This window comes from Chinchilla lanigera, unplaced genomic scaffold (genome assembly GCF_000276665.1).
Source record: "Chinchilla lanigera isolate Chin_1 unplaced genomic scaffold, ChiLan1.0 scaffold00015, whole genome shotgun sequence".
Taxonomy (NCBI): domain Eukaryota; kingdom Metazoa; phylum Chordata; class Mammalia; order Rodentia; family Chinchillidae; genus Chinchilla; species Chinchilla lanigera.
In genome coordinates, this window is record NW_004955416.1 from 8,948,358 (window position 1) to 8,972,827 (window position 24,470).

A 24,470-nucleotide genomic window follows, 5' to 3' on the forward strand; every position below is an offset into this window, starting at 1 on the left:
GATGAACAACTTGTAGTATTTCGTGGCTCTTGACACTTTAGGCAATATATGCCAAGTAAACCTTCCAAATATGGTATAAAACTATATGCCCTAGTAGATGCAAAGACATATTATATCTTGTATTTAGAAATTTACCCTGGAGGGGCTGGGGATTTAGCTCAGCGGCAAAAGCGCCTGCCTGGCAAGTGCAAGGTCGTGAGTTCAGTTCCCTGTACCAGAGAAAAAAAAAAAAAAAAAAAGAAATTTACCCTGGAATTCAGCCACCAGGTCTTTTCTCTGTTAATGATGATACTTGAGAAGGATCTGAAGTCAGAATAAGAGGAAGAGCGCTCTGACTGCGTCTATTTAAAGTTATACAGGAAGGCCTAGCCATCATCATAATGCAGTGTCTTACTTTTCTTGTTGCTGAGACAAAATATAAAACACCCACAGTTAAGGGAGGAAAAGGTCATTTAGCTCAGTTTGTGGAGGTTTCAGCCTATAATTGGCTGGTTCCAAGGCACGGTGACACACGGAAGAGGAGAACAATTCATGGCAACACAAGACAGCAAAAGCAAGCAAATGACCTTAACAGTGTCTTTCTGCCCCTTTTAGATTCTATCTAGGCTGCTGGGATTAGGACCGCGCCAAACCAATCAGTGAGCAGATAAGACAACACCTTTAATCCTGGCATCATACTCTAGACTGAGTCACCTCCGAAAAGAAGCCCTATGACTCCATGTAGCTTTGAGGGTCATCTATCTAGACAAACCATAACATGCAGTAAGTCCGACAAAGTGAGTCTTATACACCTTTGACACAAATATTCACTGTGTATTGCTTTGTGCTTGCTACCTGACCCCGCCAGAGCACCACTGCTTTTCCTCTAGCTTTGGACACTGTGCTACTGTCCACTCTCACACTGCACAGTAAGCTAACAGCAGCACAACTGTGCCAATGCTCAGCAGACATGTGAGCTGCTTCTGAGACTTGTTCACCTCTACGAATGTTCCTACTGTGAGGTCCGTTCTTGTAAGCTGGGTAGGCTGATGGGAACACCAGTCCCACGTATTGCTTCCTTAATACTAAAACGTCCCAAACAAAAAGACCTGAGTTCTTTGGCTATAAGCCCACTGAGACAGGAGATTGTTGTGTGGCGAAGCTGGCTGGGGAAGCAGGCATGACCTGTTAATTACAAAATCCCAGGACACATGTGCAGAACCATCCCCAAAGCCTTACACATGAACATCCTATGAAAACTCAAGCAAGTTTTTGATAAGATGGCCTAGACTGATGTCAGCCTGAGGAGCAAGAGGTACAGAAAGGACAGACCACATTGACACTTAGCCACTGTGTTCTCTTACATGGTTGGCACACACTTATGCTGCAGAGCAGAACTACTTCTTCATTTAATTGGCCCAAACTCCATGTTTCTTTTCCTGCCTTTAATAAACTTTGCTACCATTTGTGCTCGTCTTGACCAATCCTTTGCTCAGGACAGAAAGAACCTAGAAACCACCTCCAGCACACTCCAGCGCCCCAAAACTAAGTAACACTATTAGTGGGTAAAATGGCCAAAAAGTGGAGAACAGGTGTGCCTGAGCCATCCTGACATGGAAGCCCCAGGCAAGGTGCCTCTAAAGCCTGTGGGTTAAGTTGGATTGGGGTTACACTGAGACTGTAGGATACAAAAATGCAAGGTTGTAGGACTGAGGTAAGTCTTTAGATGAAAACTGGTTCATTTAAAGATGTTTTATGGGAGAAAGGAGAAAAGCAAGCAGAAAGGGGGAAAAATATATATAGATACACACACAAGATAGCTAAGATAATTGTACCACTAATTTCTATTGGTTTATGAAAGAAATAGTTAATGCCTAATTGCTTGATCAATTTTGCATGTCTTTATCTGATAATCGAACAGCTACTTTGAAGATAACAATATGCAACGTAACAACCACTGTTAATTTCCTATCATCTTGTTTTGAAATTCTGTAGCATTTTTATTTTTATTCTCTTTAAAATTAAAAAAAAAAATTTAAAAAGGTTTTATGCGCAGTGATTGTCTCCCCTTTGCCTAAAGGTATTACAGAAATAGCTGTGTCTGTAAACTTACCATATACTACAACAGAAAGAAAGGAAGGAAGGCAGGCAAGCAAGCTATGTCTGACTGGGGAACACCTCCTAGCTGGTACTGTAAAACAAAAACCTGTGGATAAAGTCCTAACAGAACTATAGTTAGTCTGGGAGGCTACATGAATGTAATAGCTGATGGGATGAAGGTGCAGGTTGAGATGAGCCCCAAAATACTTGGATGGACTCTGTGATGTGGTGTGGCTTCTCTACCTTGAAGATGGGTACTGTGTCTGAATGGGGAACTCTTCCCTGATCTACTATCATAAATCACAAGGCATATAAATCTGTCCTCTGCTCATACTGACTAGACATGCTGAATGGCAACCAATTCATTAATTTCTAAAATGGTGTAAGAACAGAACTGGTAGAGCAAGGGAGTAAGTACATAATTAAATCTGTATAAAATATGTAAATGTTTGTAATGGCTTTGGAAAACAGATTAACTCTTTCGGTCTCTATCATATATTGGCTCCTGCAAATGTCAGGCACATTCACAGTTACTGTTGCTGTCTGTCACATAAATCCTGGAGCACTAAGCAGAAATGACCAGACAAATATAACTCTGCTGTGAGAAAGTACCAGGCAAAAGCCAGGGGGCAGCCTACACACCCAAAAAGAAGTCTGGCCTGTGCCCTTGAGCACTAGGAGGCAGCCACAATGCCTCTGGACTGTCCTGCCTCATGGGAATGTCTCTGTTTCCCAGCAGGCTCCCAGAAAGACTGTAAGTGTGGTTTATAAAGCTATGCCATACTAGTTCTGACCGATGGAGGAAATGGAGACTGAAGCCCTTAGCTTCATTTCTACTAGGAAGGGTTGGGAATGAAAGGTCAGCTACACAAGGAGAATAAAACTGAACCCCAGTGAAGACTTGCCACCTCAGGCTTGGGTGAGTTTCCCTGGTTGGTAATGTTCTCCGATCAGGAGAGAGCAGACTGACTGCATACAGGACAACCAGAAGCTCTGCCTTTGAGTCCCTCAAGACTCTGTCCTAAGAGTCGCCTCGCTGGGTTTATTGTAGTTGTACCCCTGCTCACAAATAAACCACTGCCATGGGCATGTAACAGCTTTCAGTGAGTTCTGTTAGTCTTTCTGGTGAATTATCAAACCTGACAATACTTTTGGAAACCAGCTGAGTCAGGAGTTGCAGCCAGTCTTGTCAAGACTCTTCTATAAGACTCTGCAATAAGGAAGAGTTCTTTTGTCTTTTATGCAATTCACATTTGGAATTTTTCCAGTCGGTGATTTTTGTGAGGAGTGGGAGAAGGCAGACATAAACCAATACATTCAAAGATATGTAAGATTTAGACTATAATAATCACCACAGGGGGTAGGGCAAGGGATACTACAGTGCCTAAAAATAGATTTACAGAGTCTTTACATTATTGTATTTTATCCTATTTTTAATCCACTACATATACACAAGAGTTAACATAACAGGCCTTTAGAAAGGCTTTCTTGCAAGCCTGGCATGACCGCTATCTGGAACCCTGATCTGTTCCCTAACTGACAAGGGCAGCAGTGTGCGTGGGCTGTTTGTGCAATGCAATTTACAACAAACACTGCCTTTCCTCCTGGGAAACCAGAGCGTTCCTATGTCCTAGGCAAGGCATGCTTACATGACTAGCCCTCAGTAAGAATTTCAAGTAATGAGTAAAAGGGCCTCCTTGGTCAGAAACTATGCACATGTTAGAACATTTATAGCCAAGGAAAGGAATACACCTGGCATATTTCCCCAGAGGAAGAAAAGACTACAGGGAAAGAAAATACAGTTTCTCTAGACTCTACCTATGACTTTGCACCTTGCTGTTTCTATCATTTTGCTGGAATAAACCTTAGTTGTAAGTACTGAGTCAAGAAAGAAAGCCAATTCAACTGATTCCAGACCTGATGGTCCTTCCACTGTACAACACAGTGCTGACATGGTCCCTTAACCATCTCTAACCGATGACATGGCTGTTTAATGGTTAGCAGCATAAAGGAGGAGAGCAAAAGAACCTTTGGTTATTTGCCGATGGTCGCCAGAGAATCATGATGACGAAGAGGATCATGGAGAACAGCAACCGCCAGATGGCATCATCCACCCACAGCTCCCGCCAGTCCTACAATAAGCGGGAAAGCACGTTTATCTGTATTATTTTAACCTTTTTTCACCAAGTCCTTACCAGAGAACAAGAATCATTTATGCACATGAGCTATATTTCCTGAGAACATGTTATGTGCCACGCACTGGGCTCAATGCTGGGGACGTAAAGTGAATGAATGTAGGCTCCTTCCTCACAGTACTTGTGTCTTAAAAAAAGGAGCACCATCAGAACACAGTGCTTGTCAAAGCTTCATCACAGCTCTGAGACTTTTTAGGAAAGAGTTTTATACACAGTAAGGGAAAGTAACATTACATTGTTAGGTTTCATAATTTTCATTTCCATTTATTTTTACCAAAATAGAGCTTTAACTACCTCCAGAAAAATCCTATGGGCCACAATCTTTGCACATAGATCTTGAGGACATCACCTCTACTCAGATTAGTAGTATTCACACACACCTCATGTTCAATACACTGGATTTCTTCTTTTGAGCCCCCATCTCCCCAGCACTAGGGGATTGAACCCAGGGCCTTCACACTAAGCTATAGTCCCTGCACTTAAAAAATAACAAACTATTTTTCAAGCTTTGACACAGGGCCTCACTAAAAGACTAAGTTTTTTGGGCTGGATTCAAACTTGTGACCCTTCTGCCTCAGGCTTCCAAGTAGCTACAAGTGTGTATCATCAACCCCAGCTTGTTCAAGATTTTTAGTTAGAACAAGCCTGGGTTATGACAGCATACAGTCATCACACACACAATTCTCTCCAGTGTTGTAATATATAGCCAAACTGACAAATAGGGCTCAGGGGTAGTCCTGTCATTAAGGGCTTGACTAGCATGCACAAGGCCCTAGATCTGAATTCCAGCACTGCAAACCAATAAAACAAAAACAGATAAAATCCAATTATCATGCCATGCATGATGACAGCACAGAATACTTAAAGAGACAGTAAATGCTATAACCCTGAGTGGAGATCCAGCCTCATATTCATAACAAGAACATAAACACCGCCATACGCCATCATCATGTGTGCAACAGAACGAGACTCATAAGGGTATGTACCTGTAACTTACCGACTGACAAGTCACTATCCTGAACTTCATGGTGGTCCAGATGATAAACACAATAGATGCTAACATGAAATGAAAAACTTGGTCAGAACATGAATTTTGGTTGTACATTTCCTGATCCTGTTTAAGTGAAATTCCACACATCTCTAAACCTCAATACATCGCAATTATTTGCCAACATTTTCACAAATATATTCAATACAAATTTCCTGAACACCTGCTATAAGCAAGGGCCAATGGTACTTATTCTAGTCAACCTCTCTTATACTCAGGAATAGTTCTGTAATAATTTTACCATCTAGATATTTCAGTAACCCCCAGAATTGGAAGAAAAATTATTGGAAAAGGGGCTTTTCCAGCAGTATCAGTATAATTTTTACCTTACAGTAGTGATCCTAATTTTTTATCAGCTGATCAGATTTTTTTAAAAATTTATTAATAAAATGACTATAACACAAACAGAAGAGCTGGTTCCAATCATAGGTCATACCTCACTATTCCTGATACAAAGGCCACAAGGTAGACATATCAGCCTAGTCTGGCTATAGTCTACCTAATGTCTACATTTTATGTATGCTTAATGACACCGGAGAAAAAAAGCACTATAGTAGCCATGTACCCAGACCTAAAATTCTATAGCTACTTAATAAAATCAAGTGAGGGGGTATAGGGGGTGCTGGGGATATACTTCAATGGTGAAGCACTTGTTCTGTATGCAGAAGACCCTGGGTTCAAACCCTAGCACCAACAAAAAATTTTTAAATGAAACATGAAAAAAAAAAATAACCAACCACCAAATAAGCATGTTGTAATGTCTTCTAAAAGGCTTCTAAATGTTATTTGGCACTCAGTTTTTTAAGAAAAAGAATGCCAAAGAAAAGGAATAGGGACAGGAGAAGGATGTACTTGGAGCTGAAACTGTATGTTAATTTTCACCTCGTACGCTTAAAGAGATTCTTAATCTTTTCTAAGACCGCAGACACTTCTGAGGATTTGACAAGAGCATTTCCCCAAGTGAAATGCAGAAAATGCTCCATCCATAGTCATAGCCTCAGGTTAAGAATCTGTTTCTACAAGAAGCACAGAATCAAAATTAAGTAACAAAAAGTCTCAGACTTACCTGCCACAGCCAAGATAAGCGTGTTGGTAAAATGTCGGTACAATGACAGCTTTACAATGTTCCTTCGAAGTTTTAATAGCTTCATTGTCTGGGTCAGGCTAATAAATATGTGTTTGCAAGTCAAGGAATTAAACATTCAGAAAGATAAGTAAATTACTTCTCAGGTTTCTTTGAGGATCTGGGGTCATACCAATAAAGCTATGGATCTCAGAGGCTTCACAGCTCTCTTTATTTTCACTTAAGTCTCACAAACATTCTAAACCTCACCAAGATTAGTAAGAAAGTCACCATTTTCAATAAGCACTGAAAAGAAGATAGGAGAAAGAGGAAGTTAAGAATGCAGCTACTGTGTTTTCTCTTGCACATAGCCCACCCTCACCCGGTAGGGTGTAAGTTCTCTTCCTACTTTTATTTGGCCCAAACTTGCTCCACACAGCCTTTTTCCCATCTTTAGCAAAACTTACTCTTATTTTAAAAAAGCAAAAAATAAAGAAGAGGAAAAGTATTAAAAATAAATAAGCTTTCTAGAAAAACAAAAATGACAAAAAATATAAGATAATAGCAAGATGATAAAATAAAAATGAGTTAACAGGCAGGGAAGAAGGAATTAACATCTTTTCTCCTGATAGCAGGTGACTAGTCTCACCTGGCGCAACTAATCAATTCTAGGATCATCACTACATTCACGCCTTGTAGCCTTCCAATATGCTAAATCCTCTCCCTCATCCGTCTTATGGAACCTGTCAAAAGCTACCTAACACAGCTGTGAACTAAGAAAACCATATAACTAACTGAGAATCCCAAGCAGTGAGGCTCCAAGAGCAATGTCAGAATATTCCCATGAGGAACTTGCCAGAGGACAGGAAAACTATGACTGTTCTCATGTGCAGCTTTCAGAGTAAGGACAAGATACAAAAATAAGGGAGTCAGGACTTACTTAGCTCTTTATAGGAACTTGCAGTTAACGAATCCCACCTCCCAATACTCAGAGTGTTTCACAGAACATACTTGAAAAGGACCAATCTAGAAAATCTCTGGTTATTTGGACCCAGGATACTTCAATTACAAATTTTTTTGCTATGTAGAAATCCACTCAAATTCCCAACTTATAAGTCACAATAAGAAACCAAAACAAATTTAAAATAATCCCAAAAAGATAAAGTTCAAAAAATGGAATCCTTCACATAACAGGGTAAGTCTCTAGTAAAATGTTTAATTTTCAAAGTGGAAGGAAAAAGATTACTCAAATAGAAACTGGTTTATCAGCTGACTTTGCATGCAAATGGATCAGTATTTACTCTGAAGGGTGGCAGTGTTCAGACAGTGCCAAGTCAGCTTTTGAGTAAGGCAACAAAACACCTTGTAAGGATTAAAACCTGCTAAACCTATGTAAGCGTTTCGAAAGAACCAAACCATATTTTAAGGATCAACCACTTTTCCTAAGTTTCAAAGCTCTTAGTAACTGCTAGAAGCTAAGAAGAGCAGAATCAAGAGGAACTAGTGATTCTAATACCAAAGTAAGGTCAGAAAATAAATCAAAAATCAACATGAAGTGCTCATGTAAGAGACAGAAATGCCAGAAGACTTAACTCGCATGCAGTCCACAAGCATTAACTCTTGATTTTAAAAATTAAAACAACAAAAATTGCTTACCTGAACTCTCAAGTTGTTAACACTTAAAATATTACACAGTATTTCCCAGATCAAGGAGACATCAACAAACTGGGAAAAGCTCTCCAGAAAGATTAGCAAAAACCCATCTCCAAGGGAAGAAAATGGAGCACATCAAACAAGCCAGTGAGAAGGATATCCACCAGCACAGGGCAGTGTCTAGAAAAGCCAAGGGGATAAAGGCCAAGGAAGCAAGATCAGTCTGGGCCTGCAGACAAAGAAAAAGAGGTGGTGAAAAACAGACTGCTAGAAAGGCACACAGAAGAAACCAGTGCAAGATTTTATATTTACATAATCATCTGGAATAGCTTTGCATTTGAACTGAAAAGAAATATAAAAAGGACTAACACTTGACATCATTCTTCCCTTCTTATAAGCATTCACCTAGAACATATAGCTACTTAAGTGTTACACAAATTACAATTATAATCTCAATACAATGAAGTTGCTGCTAATTACCAGAGTTCCTAGAATACTAAGATCCATGTAAGAGGTGATAACATCAAAAAAGTTGTAATGTTTATAACCTCCATACCATCCTGAGTTCCTATTATTGTAATCTAGGCTATAGGCCTAATACAATCCTTCTGGTTACTGTATCGATAGTTAATGTACTAAGAATTATTGATTTCCCAAACTGTAATAAAATGAAACTTTACAAACAGCACACCCTAAAATAAAATGTAAGGCAATTATCTGTCCCCAAACTATTTGTTAGTTTCCACAAATTTATATATGATGCTTTCTATGTAATCCAAATAATGCAATCACCAAGACATTGTTGAAAGGATATCCATAAAATAATACAGGCATCAACTGCTGAGAGGGCCAGGTTTAGCATCAAAGCCAAAGAATAAGAAAAATACTACAGCATCAGCAGAAGAAAGAAAAAAACATGGTAAGAGGGTTGAAGTTGACATACAGAGGAAAAAAAATTGGTAAAAGGGTTGAAGATTACATACAGAGGACAGTATGGTTTGAAAAACAAATCTGCAATCCCAAAGTGTTTTAATTATGGGGAAATTTATTGCAAAATTTTATGATCTGTAGTGGGGCACATCTATAATCCCAGCATGCAGCAGACAGGGAGGAGAACCACAGCAAGTTCCAGGGCAGCCTGAGCTACATACTGAGTTCAAGGCCTGCCTGAACTACATAGTGAGACATTGTCTCAAAAAAATAAGACAAAGCTTAATGAATCCAGTTTTGAGGGCAAAGCCAAGTTTACAGAATTTACCAACTTGAGTCTAAGAGGTTTTTGCAAAATGATTTTTTAGATAAATAAAATACTAATTGGAATGGACCAAGGAAACCTATTTCACCACATTAATCCACTTCTAACATACTTTATCACTTAAATCTCAGTGCTTTGTTTTCCTTCCCTACCAAAGGGAATGTGATTCTCAAGGACAGTGTGAAATTTAACTTGCTGCATTTTCACTAAGTTTTAAAAACTCAAGTACTAGATAAGCAAAGAGCACTGATACTTTGGATTAACCAGTAAGTCCCTAGTCCCAAAGCATGCCCCTTATTCAAGAATGGGGTCCACTCCCTGGGAGAAGAAATTACATAATTATCAATCTGGACCTAGGTGGAGAAGCATTTATTCTACATCACACATTAAATTTATAAAGGTCTGAAAGACAGATTAAAAAGAAAAAAATGAGTAATACAGGTTGAGTATTCTCTAATTCAAAACCCCAAATCTGTGACACTCAAAAAGTTTATATTTTGGAGCATTCTGGATTTCAGATTTCTGGTTTAGAAACATTTATTTAGTAAAACGTATGCAAATATTCTAAAACCTGAAAAATTCTGAAATCTGAAACACTTCTGGTCCCAAGCATCTCATAAAAGGGATAATCTGGAAGGAGGAAGGCAGGCGGGAAGGGACATAAAAAGAATTTGGATGTGTCATGTACATGCACCAATTCTCCACAATGAATGTAATCACTACACATGGCGAACAGGCACTACTAAAAATTTTTAAAATAAAAGGGGATACTTAACCTGTACATACATTTTAAAAATCAGAGCTTAGAGGTAGTAGAAGACCACTGACATTTCCAATGTACTCTGCATCCTCTCAAGACAAAACCAAGAGAACTGAATTGATCACAAAAAATCAGGCCAAACAGTACTGACCCCGGTAACTCTGAGGACTCCTTCCATACCAGAGAACAAAAGGTAGAGAGCGCCTGCCACTACCACCTTGTGAAGAGTGACGCCAAGGCGAGGCCTAAAGAAGAAAGCAAAAAGACACTGAGTACACAGGAAACAGAACTCTCAACAAGCTAAGTAACAGTGACTTATGTTAGTGCAGGTCAACAGTTTCATGATAAATAACACACACAATTCAGCTTAGAAGAACATAAGAGAGCCAGACATAGTGGCTCATCCCTATAATCCCAGCTACTCAGGAAGCTGGAGCAGGAGGATCACAAATTCAGTCAGCCTGGACAATTTAATGAGATGCTGCCTCAAAATTTTTAAAAATCAAAAGCGTTGGGGATGTAGTTCAGTGGTAAAGCACCTGCCTAGCACATACATGACACTGGGTTCAATACCCAGCAACGCCAAAAAAAAAAAAAAAAAATACAGTACAAGTCGTCCCTCGCTACATCGTAGTTCACTTATTGCACTTCACTGTATTGCAGGAATTAAAAAAATATGTATCTAATTCTGTATCACGGAGATTTTGCAGTATATAGGTATTTATATAATACTTTGATTTTAATTATCTTTGCCTAAAAATGTAAAACTATAAAAAATATTAAAAATGCTAATTCAAACATATTAAAAGATTAAATCAAAATAAAATACAGTATGTATTTCTTCAGTAATACATGGATGAATACCATACTATATACAATGGAAATTTTATAAAAACCTTCTCAGAAGAAAAAGCAGCACCAGCAACTCCCCATAACTACATTCATCACTCGGAAGAAGAGATCAGTTATGACCCAGGGCAAAGATACTGCACCACCTGAGGAAGCACCTGATGAAGTGGTGCCTTCAAAAGAGCTGTACTGCTCTTTTCAGCTGTGCAGTACATTCATCTCATCATCATCACCTTCATCACCATCAGTACTGCAGTGACATAATTCATGATCTTCATCATTCAAGTTGCAGTATACTTCACTGGTGAGTACCCATATAGAATTTTACATGTTGTTAAAATTATGTAGGTTTAAGAGTGTAGAACACGTTTAAGAGCATATGAAGTGTTTATAAGAGTGTGGGAAAGGTTAATGAGAGAATGGGAAAGTTTTATAGGAGTGTAGAAAGGGTTTATAAAGCCTTAAAATACATATAAATAATAAAATAAATATAACACCACTACTTTGTGGATTTTTACCTATCGCGGGCGTCTCTGGAACATACTCGCACAATAGGTATGCAATTATGGTATTACAACTTACGACCTGGTCCTGGTTATATATCTTACATATCTTTAAGAAAAAATATGGAACACTCAATAAGCAATATAACAAAGCCCTATGGACAAACACATCACCTAGTCTGGACAACTACCAACCTATGGTTAGTTCTGCTGCATGTATACCCCATGCTTTCCCAACCTTTCATATTATCTGGAAGCAAGTCCTAGACAGCATACCATTTATTTATATACATTTCAGTATGTGTTTTAAACAAATGAGGGCTTTAAAAAATATACTATAATACCAAATCTAAAAATTTTTAATAATTCTTTAATAAATGGTACATTTGCAAGCTCAAAGCTCAAAGATATACGAAAAGCCTTTTGAGCAACTTTTGTTTGAAAGAGGAAATCTTAGATCCTTAATTTTAAAAATCCTAGCCAGGCATGGGTGGCACATGCTACTCCAGAGGCTGAGGTAGGAGGATCAGAAGTTGAGACCAGCCTACGCAACATACCTAGATCTTATGTCAAAATTTAAAGGCGGGAGAGAGGCTGGGGTTGTAGGTCAGTGGTAGAACACTTGTCTAGAAAGTGTGAGGCCCTGGGTTCAATCCTAGGCACATATACATGTGTGCATGTGCACACAGACACAAAGCGAAATCCTACTGAATCAGAATCTACATTTTAACAAAATTCCCAAGTGATTCATTATAGTGGTACAGTCTGAAATGAAATGCACTGGCTTATCTCACACCTGGCGAAATCTCCCCCCACCACTTTCCTTCTTTGTTTTTTGTTAGAGACTAGAAAAAACAAGCTTTTTAAGGACACAGAAAATTTCCCTCTGCTATTAAACCCCCGATATTCTGAGTACTTCCTGGCATACAGGAAGCACTTAAATATTTGTTAAATGAATAAATGCATTTTAAGAATTAACACTATTCTCCGCCATTGGTCTAATCCTACTTAAAGGTAAACTCCTTAAATAACTATGTATCTGACTAACTCCAATTCTCTCCTATTCTCGGTTGAATTCCTGCCAATTGGACTTCTGTCCCAGTCCTTAGCACTTTATCAGAACTGTTCCTGTTACAGTGACTAACACAATTAACATGCAATAAAGTCCCATGAGTACTTCTCAGTCACCTTACATGACCTATTTGCAGCACCTGACACAATCACTCCTTGAAACACAATCTTCAGTTCACCTCCCACCATACTGCTTAATCTTCAATTTCCTCTGCTAGCTGTATTTCATGTCACTAATTTCTAAATAACAGAAAATGTTCAAAAGCCCAGTCTTTGAATGTCTTCTTTATAAATATTCACTTTCTTGGCAGCCAAATCCAGTCTAATGACTTTATTTTTTTATTTTTTTATTTTTTGGTTTTGGTTTTTCTCCGGTACCGGGAACCGAACTCACGACCTTGTGCTTGCCAGGCAGGCGCTTTGCCGCTGAGCTAAATCCCCAGCCCCCCAGTCTAATGAATTTAAACAACATGTAAATCTTGATGATGCCTAAACTTACTATCTCTGCCCCACCCTTTCTCCCTTACCTCCTCCATGTGGCCATCTAGCTGAATTCCTAATCCTGCTCTACCCAAATATATGCCATCTAAGTGCTTCCTGAACCCAGTAAATGTCAATTTCTTCCCGAAACTTGATCAGACCAAAACGGCATCATCCTTTGCTCCTACTGTCTTTCACTCCATACATTTCATTCACCAGGACATTCCACTGGCTCTAACCTTCAAAGCACGTTCAGAATCTGATCACATCTCAGCTCCCTCTTCCTTCAGGTATTTGCTTAAAAGTCACTAAGCAAAGCTTCCCTTGACAACCCTACTGAACTGCGAGCGCCAGCCCCTGCCCAGCACTCCCAGTCACCTTACTCTTTCTCTGCTCCGTAGTACTTTTCACTGACATCATATATTCAGCTCAAGGATGTCTATACGAAACTGCAAATGTAAACTGTAAATCTTTTGTTTACTTTCTGTTTACCCAGGGCTTAAAACAATGCCTAACGTACATGGGGCACTCAATAAAATTTTTCTGGGTGGGGGGGACTTTTCAGATAGTCATGCTCTTCCTTATAAAAAGTCTTGATTTGGAAAAAGTATTCTGGAAAAGTCACATATTTATTCTAAGAGTTGGTGTTCTGACATTATTTACTACACGGTAGGTCTTCCTGCAGGTGTGCCTTGCCTGAACCCGTAAGTTTTCCTAACACTTACAATGCTACAAATTTCAAATAACTTTCCTGAAAATTACTTTTTGATTATCAGCTCTCCCAGAATTATAACACTGGGAACTTGAAATAGTATACCAATTCAGTCAGTATTTTAATTAGTTCTCTCATAGAGAAAATTAATACTCACTTGACTATGCCATATCCCAGACTGACTATGATGACCAGGGTTCGAGCCAAAGAGCGTTTGACTGCCGAAAGCAGCTCTGCAAGGATCAAGGCTCCTTGAACTATAAGGAAAAAGAAAAGAAGAAATGGTGCAGTATTTTAAGCTCACTAAAAGGCTTAATCCCAATGCCAAAATGTAGAACTTCAGAATGAGCACTGGGATTCACCCTACTAAAAACAAATACTTCTTTTTTTTTTCCGGTTTTTCTCCGGTACCAAACTCACGACCTTGCGCTTGCCAGGCAGGCGCTTTTGCCAATGAGCTAAATCCCCAGCCCCCTCCCCTACCATTTCTAAAAGCCATGACGTATAGCTATACATCGAAAAGCACAAAACATACACATATTCTTGCATGTATATGATTTTCAGTTTTATAGCTATTTCCAATCCTCACAAAGACATGGAAAAGATCTAATTAGTATAACCTAAAACAATAATTATTAATACTTAAATGGTCTGAGAGGGAACTGAAGCTATTTCAGTACAGAAGAATTTCTGTTATAATTAATTTACCTTACTAAACCATAAGCTTCTTCCTATTATCTTTTTTCTTTTCTCTTTTTTTTTTTTTGAGACAGGGTCTCACTACATAGTTCAGGCTTAAACTCATTACATAGCCTCTGCTGGCCTCTAACTCAAAGAGATCCTCCTGTCTCAGCCTCCCCAGTGCTGAGACTACAAGTGTGTGCCACCACACCCAGCTGGTATTATTGTGTTTTTATCAATTCCTAGATGAACTGAGACCTTTAAAATGAAAGTTTATGGCCAGCATGGAGGTGCATGCTTGTAATCCCAGCACTTAGGAGGTTGAGGAAGGAGGATCACAGTGAGTTCAAGGCCAGCCTAGGCTACACAATGAGTTCAAGATCAGCCTGAACCTCACAGTGAGACCCTGTCCCATAAATAAATAAATAAAGGTTTGTGTTAAAATCAAAACCATCTTACAATCAAATTGACATTGTTTACTTTCTTCCTGAGATGTATAGAATAATGGTGATGTATATATCAATGGCAATTGACATTTGATGATGGTAATAATCATTTCCAAAATGGGCACTACTTTATCTCTGGCAAGCGTATTTCAGTAAACTTACTCGTACCCCACTAAAGCTCTAAGTTATGAAATTTAAAGTCACAATTTTAAGTGATTCTGCTTAAGTTATTCTGGTAAGTATTTGAAAATGTAAACCTATTTAACAACTGCTAATCTTACGAAAATTTTCATACATCTCATCAACGACCTTCTCATTTTATAGGTTAAAAAACAAGGCTTAGAGGGCACCAACTCTGCTAAGGTCAGAGTCTAATGGGAAGTCTGGAACTTCAAGGAAGTCTTCTCAACTGTGCAGGAGTAATTCTTTAAAAAAACGTACTTCCAGAAACTGGCAAATATGTATTACATACCACATTCTCCTTCATAGCGAATATTCTGAAATTCTGCATAGAAGACAGCTTTCTCAAACATTCCCAAGAAGATGACAACACCAATCCAAAACTGAATTCTCAGTAGATCTCTCCAGTAGCAGGCAGACCATGCCAGCCACAGAACACCAAACAGGACATACACGATACACATCACCATGAAGAACTGTCACCCAATGGGTAAGAGACAAAAAGGAGAATTAGAGCCAAGAGTCCAGTATCTGTATTTAGAATCTATACGATCTTAACAAATTATAAGAAAATAACGAGGTACATATTCTACCTTTTACTTGACCAGCAATTTTATCTTTGAAGTTATTAGCAAATATAAAACACAGTCTCTTAAGCAGAGACAGACTACACAAGGACTCATCCTCAAGAAGTAACTGCTCCCGTATTAATAATTTCTTCACCTTACAACCCCAAATCATGTAGGTGAAAACAACATGGAAGAGGAAAAAAGGCAAAACAAGGTAGGGATGCATCTAGCAATCACAAAACACAACACAGTGGGAAAACTCTCCAAGAGAAAGGAAGGAGAGCAACTATGAACAAGGATAGCCTGAAAACAGACCAGATATTTTCAGACACAGAGGTACATTTCTCCCACATCCACACAGTGAAGAGGAGAACGTGTGGCCATTTAGTTATTCTAATGGGCTCAGAAACTACAGGGTTCCAGCAAGACATGCCTTGTGAGAATGTGAAATGTGAGAGGACCTTTGATGTACTTTCCATGTCCAAAATCCATACAATATTAACCTCACTTTATAGGTTAAAAAACAAGGCTTATAGGGCCACTAACTCTGCCAAGGTCATAGTCCATTGAAAATTCTGGAACATCAAGAACATTTTCTCAACGGTGCAGGAACAATTCTTTAAAAAAGCATACTGTCAGAAAACAGGGAGAAGCTTTAAAGCTAAACTCAGGTAATGCTGACGTTAAAAATAAAGTCATGTGCAGCATGGTGGTGTACACCTGTAGTCTCAGTTCTCTTGGAGGCTGAGACAGATTCCAAGTTTACAACTAGTCTACTGTACACAGTGAGTTCAAGGAATGCCAAGGTCATATATAACAAAGACTCTTGTCTCAAAAAAATCAAAACAAAACAAAAAAACCCCACCACACAAAAAAATCCCCAAAATATGTTTACTTACAATCATCAGAGGATAGTCTTCAAGTGTGAGGTATCCATAGGGACCCTTCACTTCAACAGTCACTGCCAAAATAGAGTCCTCAGAATTAATTGAATAGACCCAGAAATTTAAACCAAAATGCAGTCTAGTATTTGAATGAATTAATAACATTATTGTTATTCAAAACAATCAGTAACATTTTTGTTGGGTCACATACATCTGACCTGGTGAACACCGCATTACATTTGTGCAGCACTCTGAAAATCATCAAGTATTCTCAGTCATTCTGTGTCCTCCATAGACTTTCACACCCACTCTTAGGTAAGAAGTGTAGTCTTAGGTAAGGAAGAGTTGTCTTACCTAAGGAAGTAGTCTTACCTAAGGAAGTCTTAGGTAAGTGTAGTCTTAGGTAGTCTTAGGTAAGGAAGCCTTTCTCTCCAAACTGCTATCCTATAAGGACTAGACGGACAATACATCCTCCACAAAGCCCTCTCGGACTGCCACCTGGAAGGATCCCACCTCCTCTAAGTTCCACAAATGTCTGCCTACAGTCCTCCGCTCTATAAGCTAAGCTATCCAAGGGTGCACATCTCTAAATTCCAAGCACTCTTCACATACGCTTTTCCTCTCAACGTATCACTCATATGTTTTATAGCATTTGCTTTCTTCGTTCTGCCACCATCTTTGTCTGTTGTCCCTCACCTGTATTTCCCTGGTTTTTTCTGACTTCAATTTTATGAAAATTTGCTACACTGAGGTACCATTTTCAGAACCCTACAAATTCATTTGGACTCCCACAAATCATACAGCCTTCCTAGTAAAATAAAGTGAAACACTACCCAGCTTCCTAATCATACATCCAGGAGCCTCATATCAAAATGAAAAGAACTCAAAAGTTCAGAAGGACATAAAGTACCATCAAATAAAATCAGAAGCAGACTTTCCCAAACTCACTAGTTAATATTTTTCAAAAACTAACAACAAAGTAAACAAGCCAAAAAAATGATGGCAACATCAATCTGAAAGATTTGTCTTTCTGAAGCAACTTATCAGCTATTATAAGATTGTCTGTAACTGACAAAATTATTTTAAAATTGACTATTTTATGACTGTACTTGATGGAGCACCAAGGTAACAGAGTGGTTAGCAGCAGAGAAAGAGCCTGAGAATTGCCGCCCAGATGCTGGAATACAGCAATGCAAAGAAGACAAGAAGGAAGTGGGTCCCCTGGACCCAGGAAGGATCTGAAGAATGCATTGAAGCCCACGGAGAGAATGAAGAGACAAACTCCAACAAAGAAGGAGGTAGCTGGCATGGCGGCACCTTTTCCCTGAGACGAGATTCTGCATGAGAAGAGCAGTTCAAACCTGCGGACACATGGTGACTGCTGGCGACCCCAGAGGCCTCCACGGAAAGACACTGCAGTGGAGGGGAGCAGCGGACATGAAGGACTGCACTAGCTGGCAGTGAGTGCTGAGGGCTTAGTCGTCCCACACAAAAGAGCAACTGGCTGGGAGCCATCATGGAGAGGGGCTGGCTGAGCTCAGAACTCAGAGCAGCTGCTGGCTCCATCTAGTGGCTCCCAGTTGGGCTCAGGCCTGAGGAAGGTGCACTGATGGCTACACGCCAAATCAGTTTGGCCTTGGCCAAAAGGCACAAGCTCACTGAGATTATCCACTACCCCACCAAAAAGCTACTACTGGCTTACTAGCATAGATCGGCATGGATGCAGACGACACTTAGATTCAATCTTACCCCAGAAAGAATGGCTATTATCAAGAAATCCACCAATAACAAATGCTGGAGGGGTGGTGGGGAAAAAGGAACCCTTCTCCACTGTTAAGAATGTAGACTGGTGCCACCACTGTGGAAATGTGTGGATACTCCTCAAAAAACTAGGATTGGAGGTCCCATTTGATCCAGCTATTTCCCTTCTGGGTATCTTCCCAGGATTAAAAGCATCGTACCACAGCAATATATGTGTACCCATATTTATAGTATGATAACAATTTGTAATAGCTAGATCTTGGAAACAACCCAAATGCCCATCAACTGAGGAATGGCTAAAAGAGATGCGGTCTTTTTTTAAAATGGAGTACTACTAAGCCATAAAGATGGATAAACTTGAGACCTTTATAGGTAAATGGATGGAATTTGAGACCATACTCATAAGTGAAATAAACCGGACTCACATGTGTAAACACTATTGTCTCCCTAGTGTGAGAAGCTAAAAAAGTAAATAAGGATCCCATATGTACAACATATATTGTAAAATGGGAAGAAACTGTCCAAAAGGAAAGAAATTCGGATGGGGCAAAGAAGAAAAGAAGGGAAAAGCATAAATAAATAAATAATATATATATGTGTGTAAATAATATATAAATATACATTATATATATGTAAGATAGTTAAGATCATTATACTGCCCATTTCTCTTAGTTCATTGAAAAGAAAGGTTTGCGCTAATAGTGTTTGTACAATTAAATGCCTTGTATCTTGTGCTCTGAGTAACTAATTTAAAGGTAACAATATGCAATGTATTAACCATTGTTACTCTTGTTACCTTGTTTTAAAATTTTCTTTTTTTCTCTTTAAAATAAATTCAAAAAAAATTTTAAAAAAGAAACTGTACTTGATAAAAACAATTGGAGTAGTTTCTTGATATGATTAATAAAAATCTGATTTACCTAAAAGGTAATAATCTCTAGAGACAGACATATGATAACAGCCATTTGATCAAAATTTTCCACCTACCGTTTATCATGCCAAAAGGATGTAACATTATTAAAGTAAACCAAGTCTAATAATAAAAGAAAGAACTCATAATAGCAATCAAAAAAATTTCAGAGAACTGGTTATTAAATCTAAATATTATGACAACTTAACAAAAGGACACATAAGTAGTTGTAATGACTTGTATCTAGATGTCCCTCCAAAGCCTCCTGCGGTCATAGGTGAGAGTTTTTCGTTGCTGGCTGAAATCTAGTGTGTGATGCTGGGACTGATTCATGGTGCAATGCTAGCATTAAGGATGCCCCACTCTGAGTATGAGTGCTACCACCCTAAAAGCTGAAAGCCTGCATAGAATACAAGGGACAGAAAGAGCGCTGCCACTGTTGCTTGCTGCAGTCACTGCTTGCTGCTTACTGCCTTCTGCCTGCCCGGTGGACTGTTTCTCCTCTGTGATACACCCTGCCATGCCACCCTGCCTTGGAGCCAACCAACTATGGACTGAAATTTCTACAAACTGAGCTACAATAAACCTTTCCTCCTTTAACTTTGCGTGTCAGGTATTTTGTCTCAGCAACAAGTAACAAAGATAACACTGACTATCTGTGTCACATTTTTTGCTTACTGTATGCCAGAGTCTAGAAAAAACATACCACAAAGACTCATTCTAGCCACCTTTATTTTTATAAACAAAGTTTCACTGTAACACAGACATATCCATTACTTTATAGTTTGGCTATAGCTGCCCCTGCACCACCATAGCGGAGCTGGGTAGCTGCAATAAAGAAAGAACTATCTGCCATTTAAAAAAAAGCAAAAGAAAGTAGAGAAGGGAGGGAGGAAATAAAGGAAGGGAGGGAGGCAGGCAAAAAAACATGGCAGAAAGATGAGTAAGATGTTTTGTGTTCTCTCATGGATTACCACCTAGCAGGGAAGGGGAGCTGGGAAATACCAGAGGAATCATTTCTGAGCCAGATCAAAAAGGCTGGGTATGTACTTTCCAAGACAGATTAAAAAGCCTTCCATACAGAGAAAATAACACAATCAAAAAGTTTTGACTGGGGATACAGCTCATGGTAGAGTGCTAGCCCAGTATGTCGAAGGCCTAGGTTCAATCATCACCACTGCAAGTTTCAAAATTGTGTGGTATACTTTAAAAAATTTAGTCTAAGCTGTACATAGTGCCATACATTAGTATTTTGACATAAAGCAACAAAAAGTAAACTGGAAAACACTGTAAAGTTTTATAAATCTTGCTGCAAAATGTGGACATTTTATAGGCACTGATGAGTCACCAAAGGTTTTAATGAAGAGAACATAAAATTCTTTTAGAAAGGTAATTCTAGAACTTTCAAATGGTATAGTTAATGTATCTTCTTAGCTCTAAACCATAAATGGATAAAATATATTTTTTAAAAAAACATATAGAGCTAAATCCACATTCATGTTAGACTCTGGGCCCAAAGGCAGGCTGTGGTAGTTCTAAGTGCAGTTCTCAGGGGAGCACTGAAATTAGCAGGAGTCAAACAAAAAGGGTAAGGACTAAAGCCAGGTTTGATGCATAAAAAGGCTGAAAGAAAATGGAGCAGGGCTCCTCTTCCATCCTTTAAATTACAAAAAAAAAAAGAAAGAAAGAAAAAAGAAGGCCAATAATAAATACCAGCAACTGCTTCCTGAGACTGTTTACCGATAAACAAGCCATGGCCCAAAACAACAAGAGGCACGCAGATATTCAGGGGTCCAGACATGCACCAGACTGCCTACAGGCTTGCCAAGATCTGATACACCCTATCCCTCCACGGGGCACAAGACCCATTTCTCAATTGGGAGTTAAATATTTAGCATAAGAATCAGAAAGAGAAGTTTAAAGGAGTGTCAAATTAAAAAAAAATTAAAGAAGTTAATAAAATAGACAAAGAAATGTTGGGAAATTAACAAAGACAAAAAGCTAATTCACTGGTATAAAAATAATTAAAAATTCTAAAAAGATTTAACAAGTTAAAAAGGCAAAAGCAATATTAAGAATTGTAAAATCTACTGAGGGCCAGGGATTTAGCTCAGTGGCAAAAGCACCTGCCTGGTAAAATCTACTGATATCATGGATTTTTATAAAAAAAAAATATCATGAATAAATTCATCAATACTTAGAAGTCTTGCTGGGTATGGTGGCATGCACCTATCATCTCAGCACTCTGAAGGCTGAGGCAGGAGGAGTGCTGTGAGTTCAAAGCCAGACTATGCCACATAGTGAGTTCAAGGTTGTCCTGAACTTCCACTGTGACCCTGTGACCCCTCAAAAAACGAAATTAATTAAGAAATGAAGAAAAAGAAGAAATCTTCAGTGAAATGAACAATTTCTCCAAAAAAAGATTGAAAAAAAAAAAGAAATCAAAACACTTATAACTCCTAAAGAAAATAAATGTTTAAAATCAGTCAGGGGAGGGTGGACAAAAAGATCATCAGGTCAAAACAGTATGACAGACATGTTCTACCATTCACTCAAGGATTGGATAAGCTTAAACTTACAAAAACTGTTTGAAAGAATATTTTAAAAGGGACATTCTCCAATTCATTGCATGACACTAACACAACCAAATCCATAGGAAGACAGTGTAAGAAAAAAATTATAGGCCAATCTTACTTTGAACATAAGACAACAACCCTAATAAAATACTAACAGAACTCAGCAATGTAGCTATTGACAGAGAGTGGGGATGGCAATGGGTGTTAATCAAGACCAAGTCCCAGGCATTCAAGAAACTTAAGAAGGGGTGTGCCATGTAGTTTATGAATTCACTGCTGATACGTAACCCAGGTTAACTTCAAACTCATGTCAATCCTCCTGTTTCAGCTTCCCAAGTGCTGGGGTTATAGGTGTGCCCCACTGAACCCACCTTCAAGAAAAATTTAAAATTAGAAGCCAATTAATATAATGTGCCACACTAACATATTAAACAAAAAAGGCTAATTTTAATAAATACAATCAAATGACTTGATAAAACAGCATCACTTCTTTGTATTATTTTTAAAGAAGGGTTAGAAATGTGACCAGGTGATCGAGTATTTGCCTAGCATGTGCAGAAGAAAAAAGGAAAATATTTGGTAAATACAATAAAAAAGAACATTCATAACCAAATGAAGAATATTTTTTAAAATCTACAGTAAACATCACACTTACAGCAAATGTATAAATATTGCCAATTAAGTCAGGAAAAGACAAAGATGGCCACCATCAGTTTCTATTCAGTATTCTACCTAAGAAGGTAGGAAAGGAAACTGCAAGGCAGAAAGAAGAAAAATAGAAAACCACAGAAAATACAACCAGAGAGGTACTCTAAGTACAAGTGATGACTCCACAAACAGGATAACATGTACCAGAAAGTCTTGAGACATCAAAGAAGTACCAATGCTAATGATTTTTGACTTGGTGACCACGTTTGTTTGTTTGTTTGAGATGGGGTCTTGCTATGTAGTTCAGACTGGCATTGAACTATGTAGCCCAGGCTAAACTCGAACTTGCAGCAGTCCTCCTACCTCAGCCTTCTGAGTGCTGTGATTATAGGCTCTCCCCACCACACCAGGCCCTGACCAAGTTTTAACAATTCTACTTTAGAGAATACTGAGAACATGATACTAATTAAAAATTTTAATAGGAGGAAGAAAAACACAATTCGATACCTGGAATACTTCAAAAGGAAGCATGTATGAAAGAAGTACCTGGGAAGTGCCTGGGAATACTGAATGCAGAAAGATGTTAATTTTTTTTCTCCAGTTTTTCTACTTCACAAAAACATTCTTACTAAATGATTCTTTCATCTAAAGCAATTGTACCCTATCTACTATGTATGACACAAGTAGAAAATAACACAAAATTTAAGAAAACAATGAACTTACTGGTAAAAAGATTACGTAGTGAATTTTCTTTTGATGACTCCTTTGAGGATGAAATGCCAACATGTACAATAAAAATGTATGGTGCATCTTGCCAGGTTTGCAGTGGTTCATGCATTGCCTAAAAAGGGAAGAAAGGCATGAAACTTTCAATTCTAAAGAATTAAGAGCACATAACACAATATGAAAACCTTGCTCCAGAATGTGCCTCAGAAACATGGAAGAGTCCACCACTTTCATTAAAACAGAAGGAACAACAAATCTAACTAGCCTATAGTGTATGTAGTCAAATAGGCTAGATTATAAAATACTACCACAGGATGCCTTGTACCCTTTTACACATACCAGTCACATGTAATGTGTTTGTTTTTTTTCAAGTAAATGTCAAGTAAAATCACTAAATTGAATCCTTAAACCATGCTAGCCTGTATTTCCCAAAGTTTCCATAAAACTAAGGAATATTTCAATAACCTACAAAATCCATGATGAAATCAGTGAATATAAATAATGCATACCAATTTCTGAATCTAATTCCTTTTACTCAACACTCTTTGAAAGATTACCACAATTTCTGCTAACACAGGCTCCCACGTAACTAGAAAATTTAACCACTGGGTTAGTCTATGACAGGGACAGAGTCACTGCCTCTGCAGCCAGGGAACCTGAGGCAACAGCCTCCAAATCCCAGCCTTTGAGGGACGGTGACTTGCTTTCTAGCACTAGTCTTTCCTAGCACAAGACTAAGACACACAAATTAAAGAGATGACAAGGAAAACTTCTTCCCTGTGTGTGAAAGCAGATATTGCTACTTAGACTTGCAATTTATTACTGTCTTATCTTACAATCTTTTATCCAAAGAATCTGGCTAAGTTTCACTCATCTATGAAACTCCTCAATGTGGGTAACAGGTTTTATAATCGTAATTTTTTTATAGAACTAATTTTTTCTTTAACACTGAAAATGTCCTACAACTCAAGAAAAAATTGCCAAGAGTTCAAAAATCTATTTCATGATACAAATCCCAAGTGTCAAATAAATCAGATTAGGTGACTCTTCAACTACACATTTACTAGGAGGCTGTAGTAACTTAAGAATATAAATGCAGAACCAGGCATGGTGGTGTACAGCTACAATCCCAACACTTAGGAGGCTGAGGCAGAAGCATCACCTCAAGGTTGAATTCAAAACCAGCCTGAACTACATAGGGAAACCCTGTCAAAAAAAAAAAAAATTATGAGAGAGAGAGAATACAAGTGTAAGACAGATGTGGTGGTATACACCTATTATCCCAACACACTGGGAGGCTGAAGTAGGAAGATTCTAAATTCAAGCAACTTAGCTAGAAATTTAAAAAAAAAAAAAAAACTCAAAAAAAACTTTTTTAAGGAATCTAGCTCAGTGTGAAAGCCCTGGGTCTAATCCCCAGT

At 38.4% G+C, this 24,470-nt stretch overlaps 1 protein-coding gene across 5 annotated transcripts in view; it reads right to left on the reverse strand.

Annotated features, from left to right (window-relative positions):
• The window catches only part of Tmem87a (transmembrane protein 87A), a 52,043-nt gene that overhangs the window by 9,600 nt on the left and 17,973 nt on the right, over positions 1-24,470 (reverse strand). For 3 of the 5 annotated variants that reach the window (XR_001233302.1, XR_001233300.1, XM_005381329.2), the window contains exons 7-15: positions 23,047-23,164; positions 16,444-16,505; positions 15,268-15,451; positions 13,826-13,925; positions 10,205-10,298; positions 8,853-8,924; positions 6,389-6,497; positions 5,272-5,330; positions 4,108-4,211 (exon numbers count right to left, since the gene is read on the reverse strand). Coding sequence is in view for 2 of the 5 variants with exons in the window: in XM_005381329.2 (XP_005381386.1) it covers positions 4,108-4,211; positions 5,272-5,330; positions 6,389-6,497; positions 8,853-8,924; positions 10,205-10,298; positions 13,826-13,925; positions 15,268-15,451; positions 16,444-16,505; positions 23,047-23,164 (902 nt within the window). In the remaining 3 variants the exon portion in view is untranslated. Of the gene's footprint in view, positions 1-4,107; positions 4,212-5,271; positions 5,331-6,388; positions 6,498-8,198; positions 8,268-8,852; positions 8,925-10,204; positions 10,299-13,825; positions 13,926-15,267; positions 15,452-16,443; positions 16,506-23,046; positions 23,165-24,470 lie in introns of all 5 variants that reach the window. The other 2 variants (XR_001233301.1, XM_005381330.2) reach the window with 1 other exon arrangement.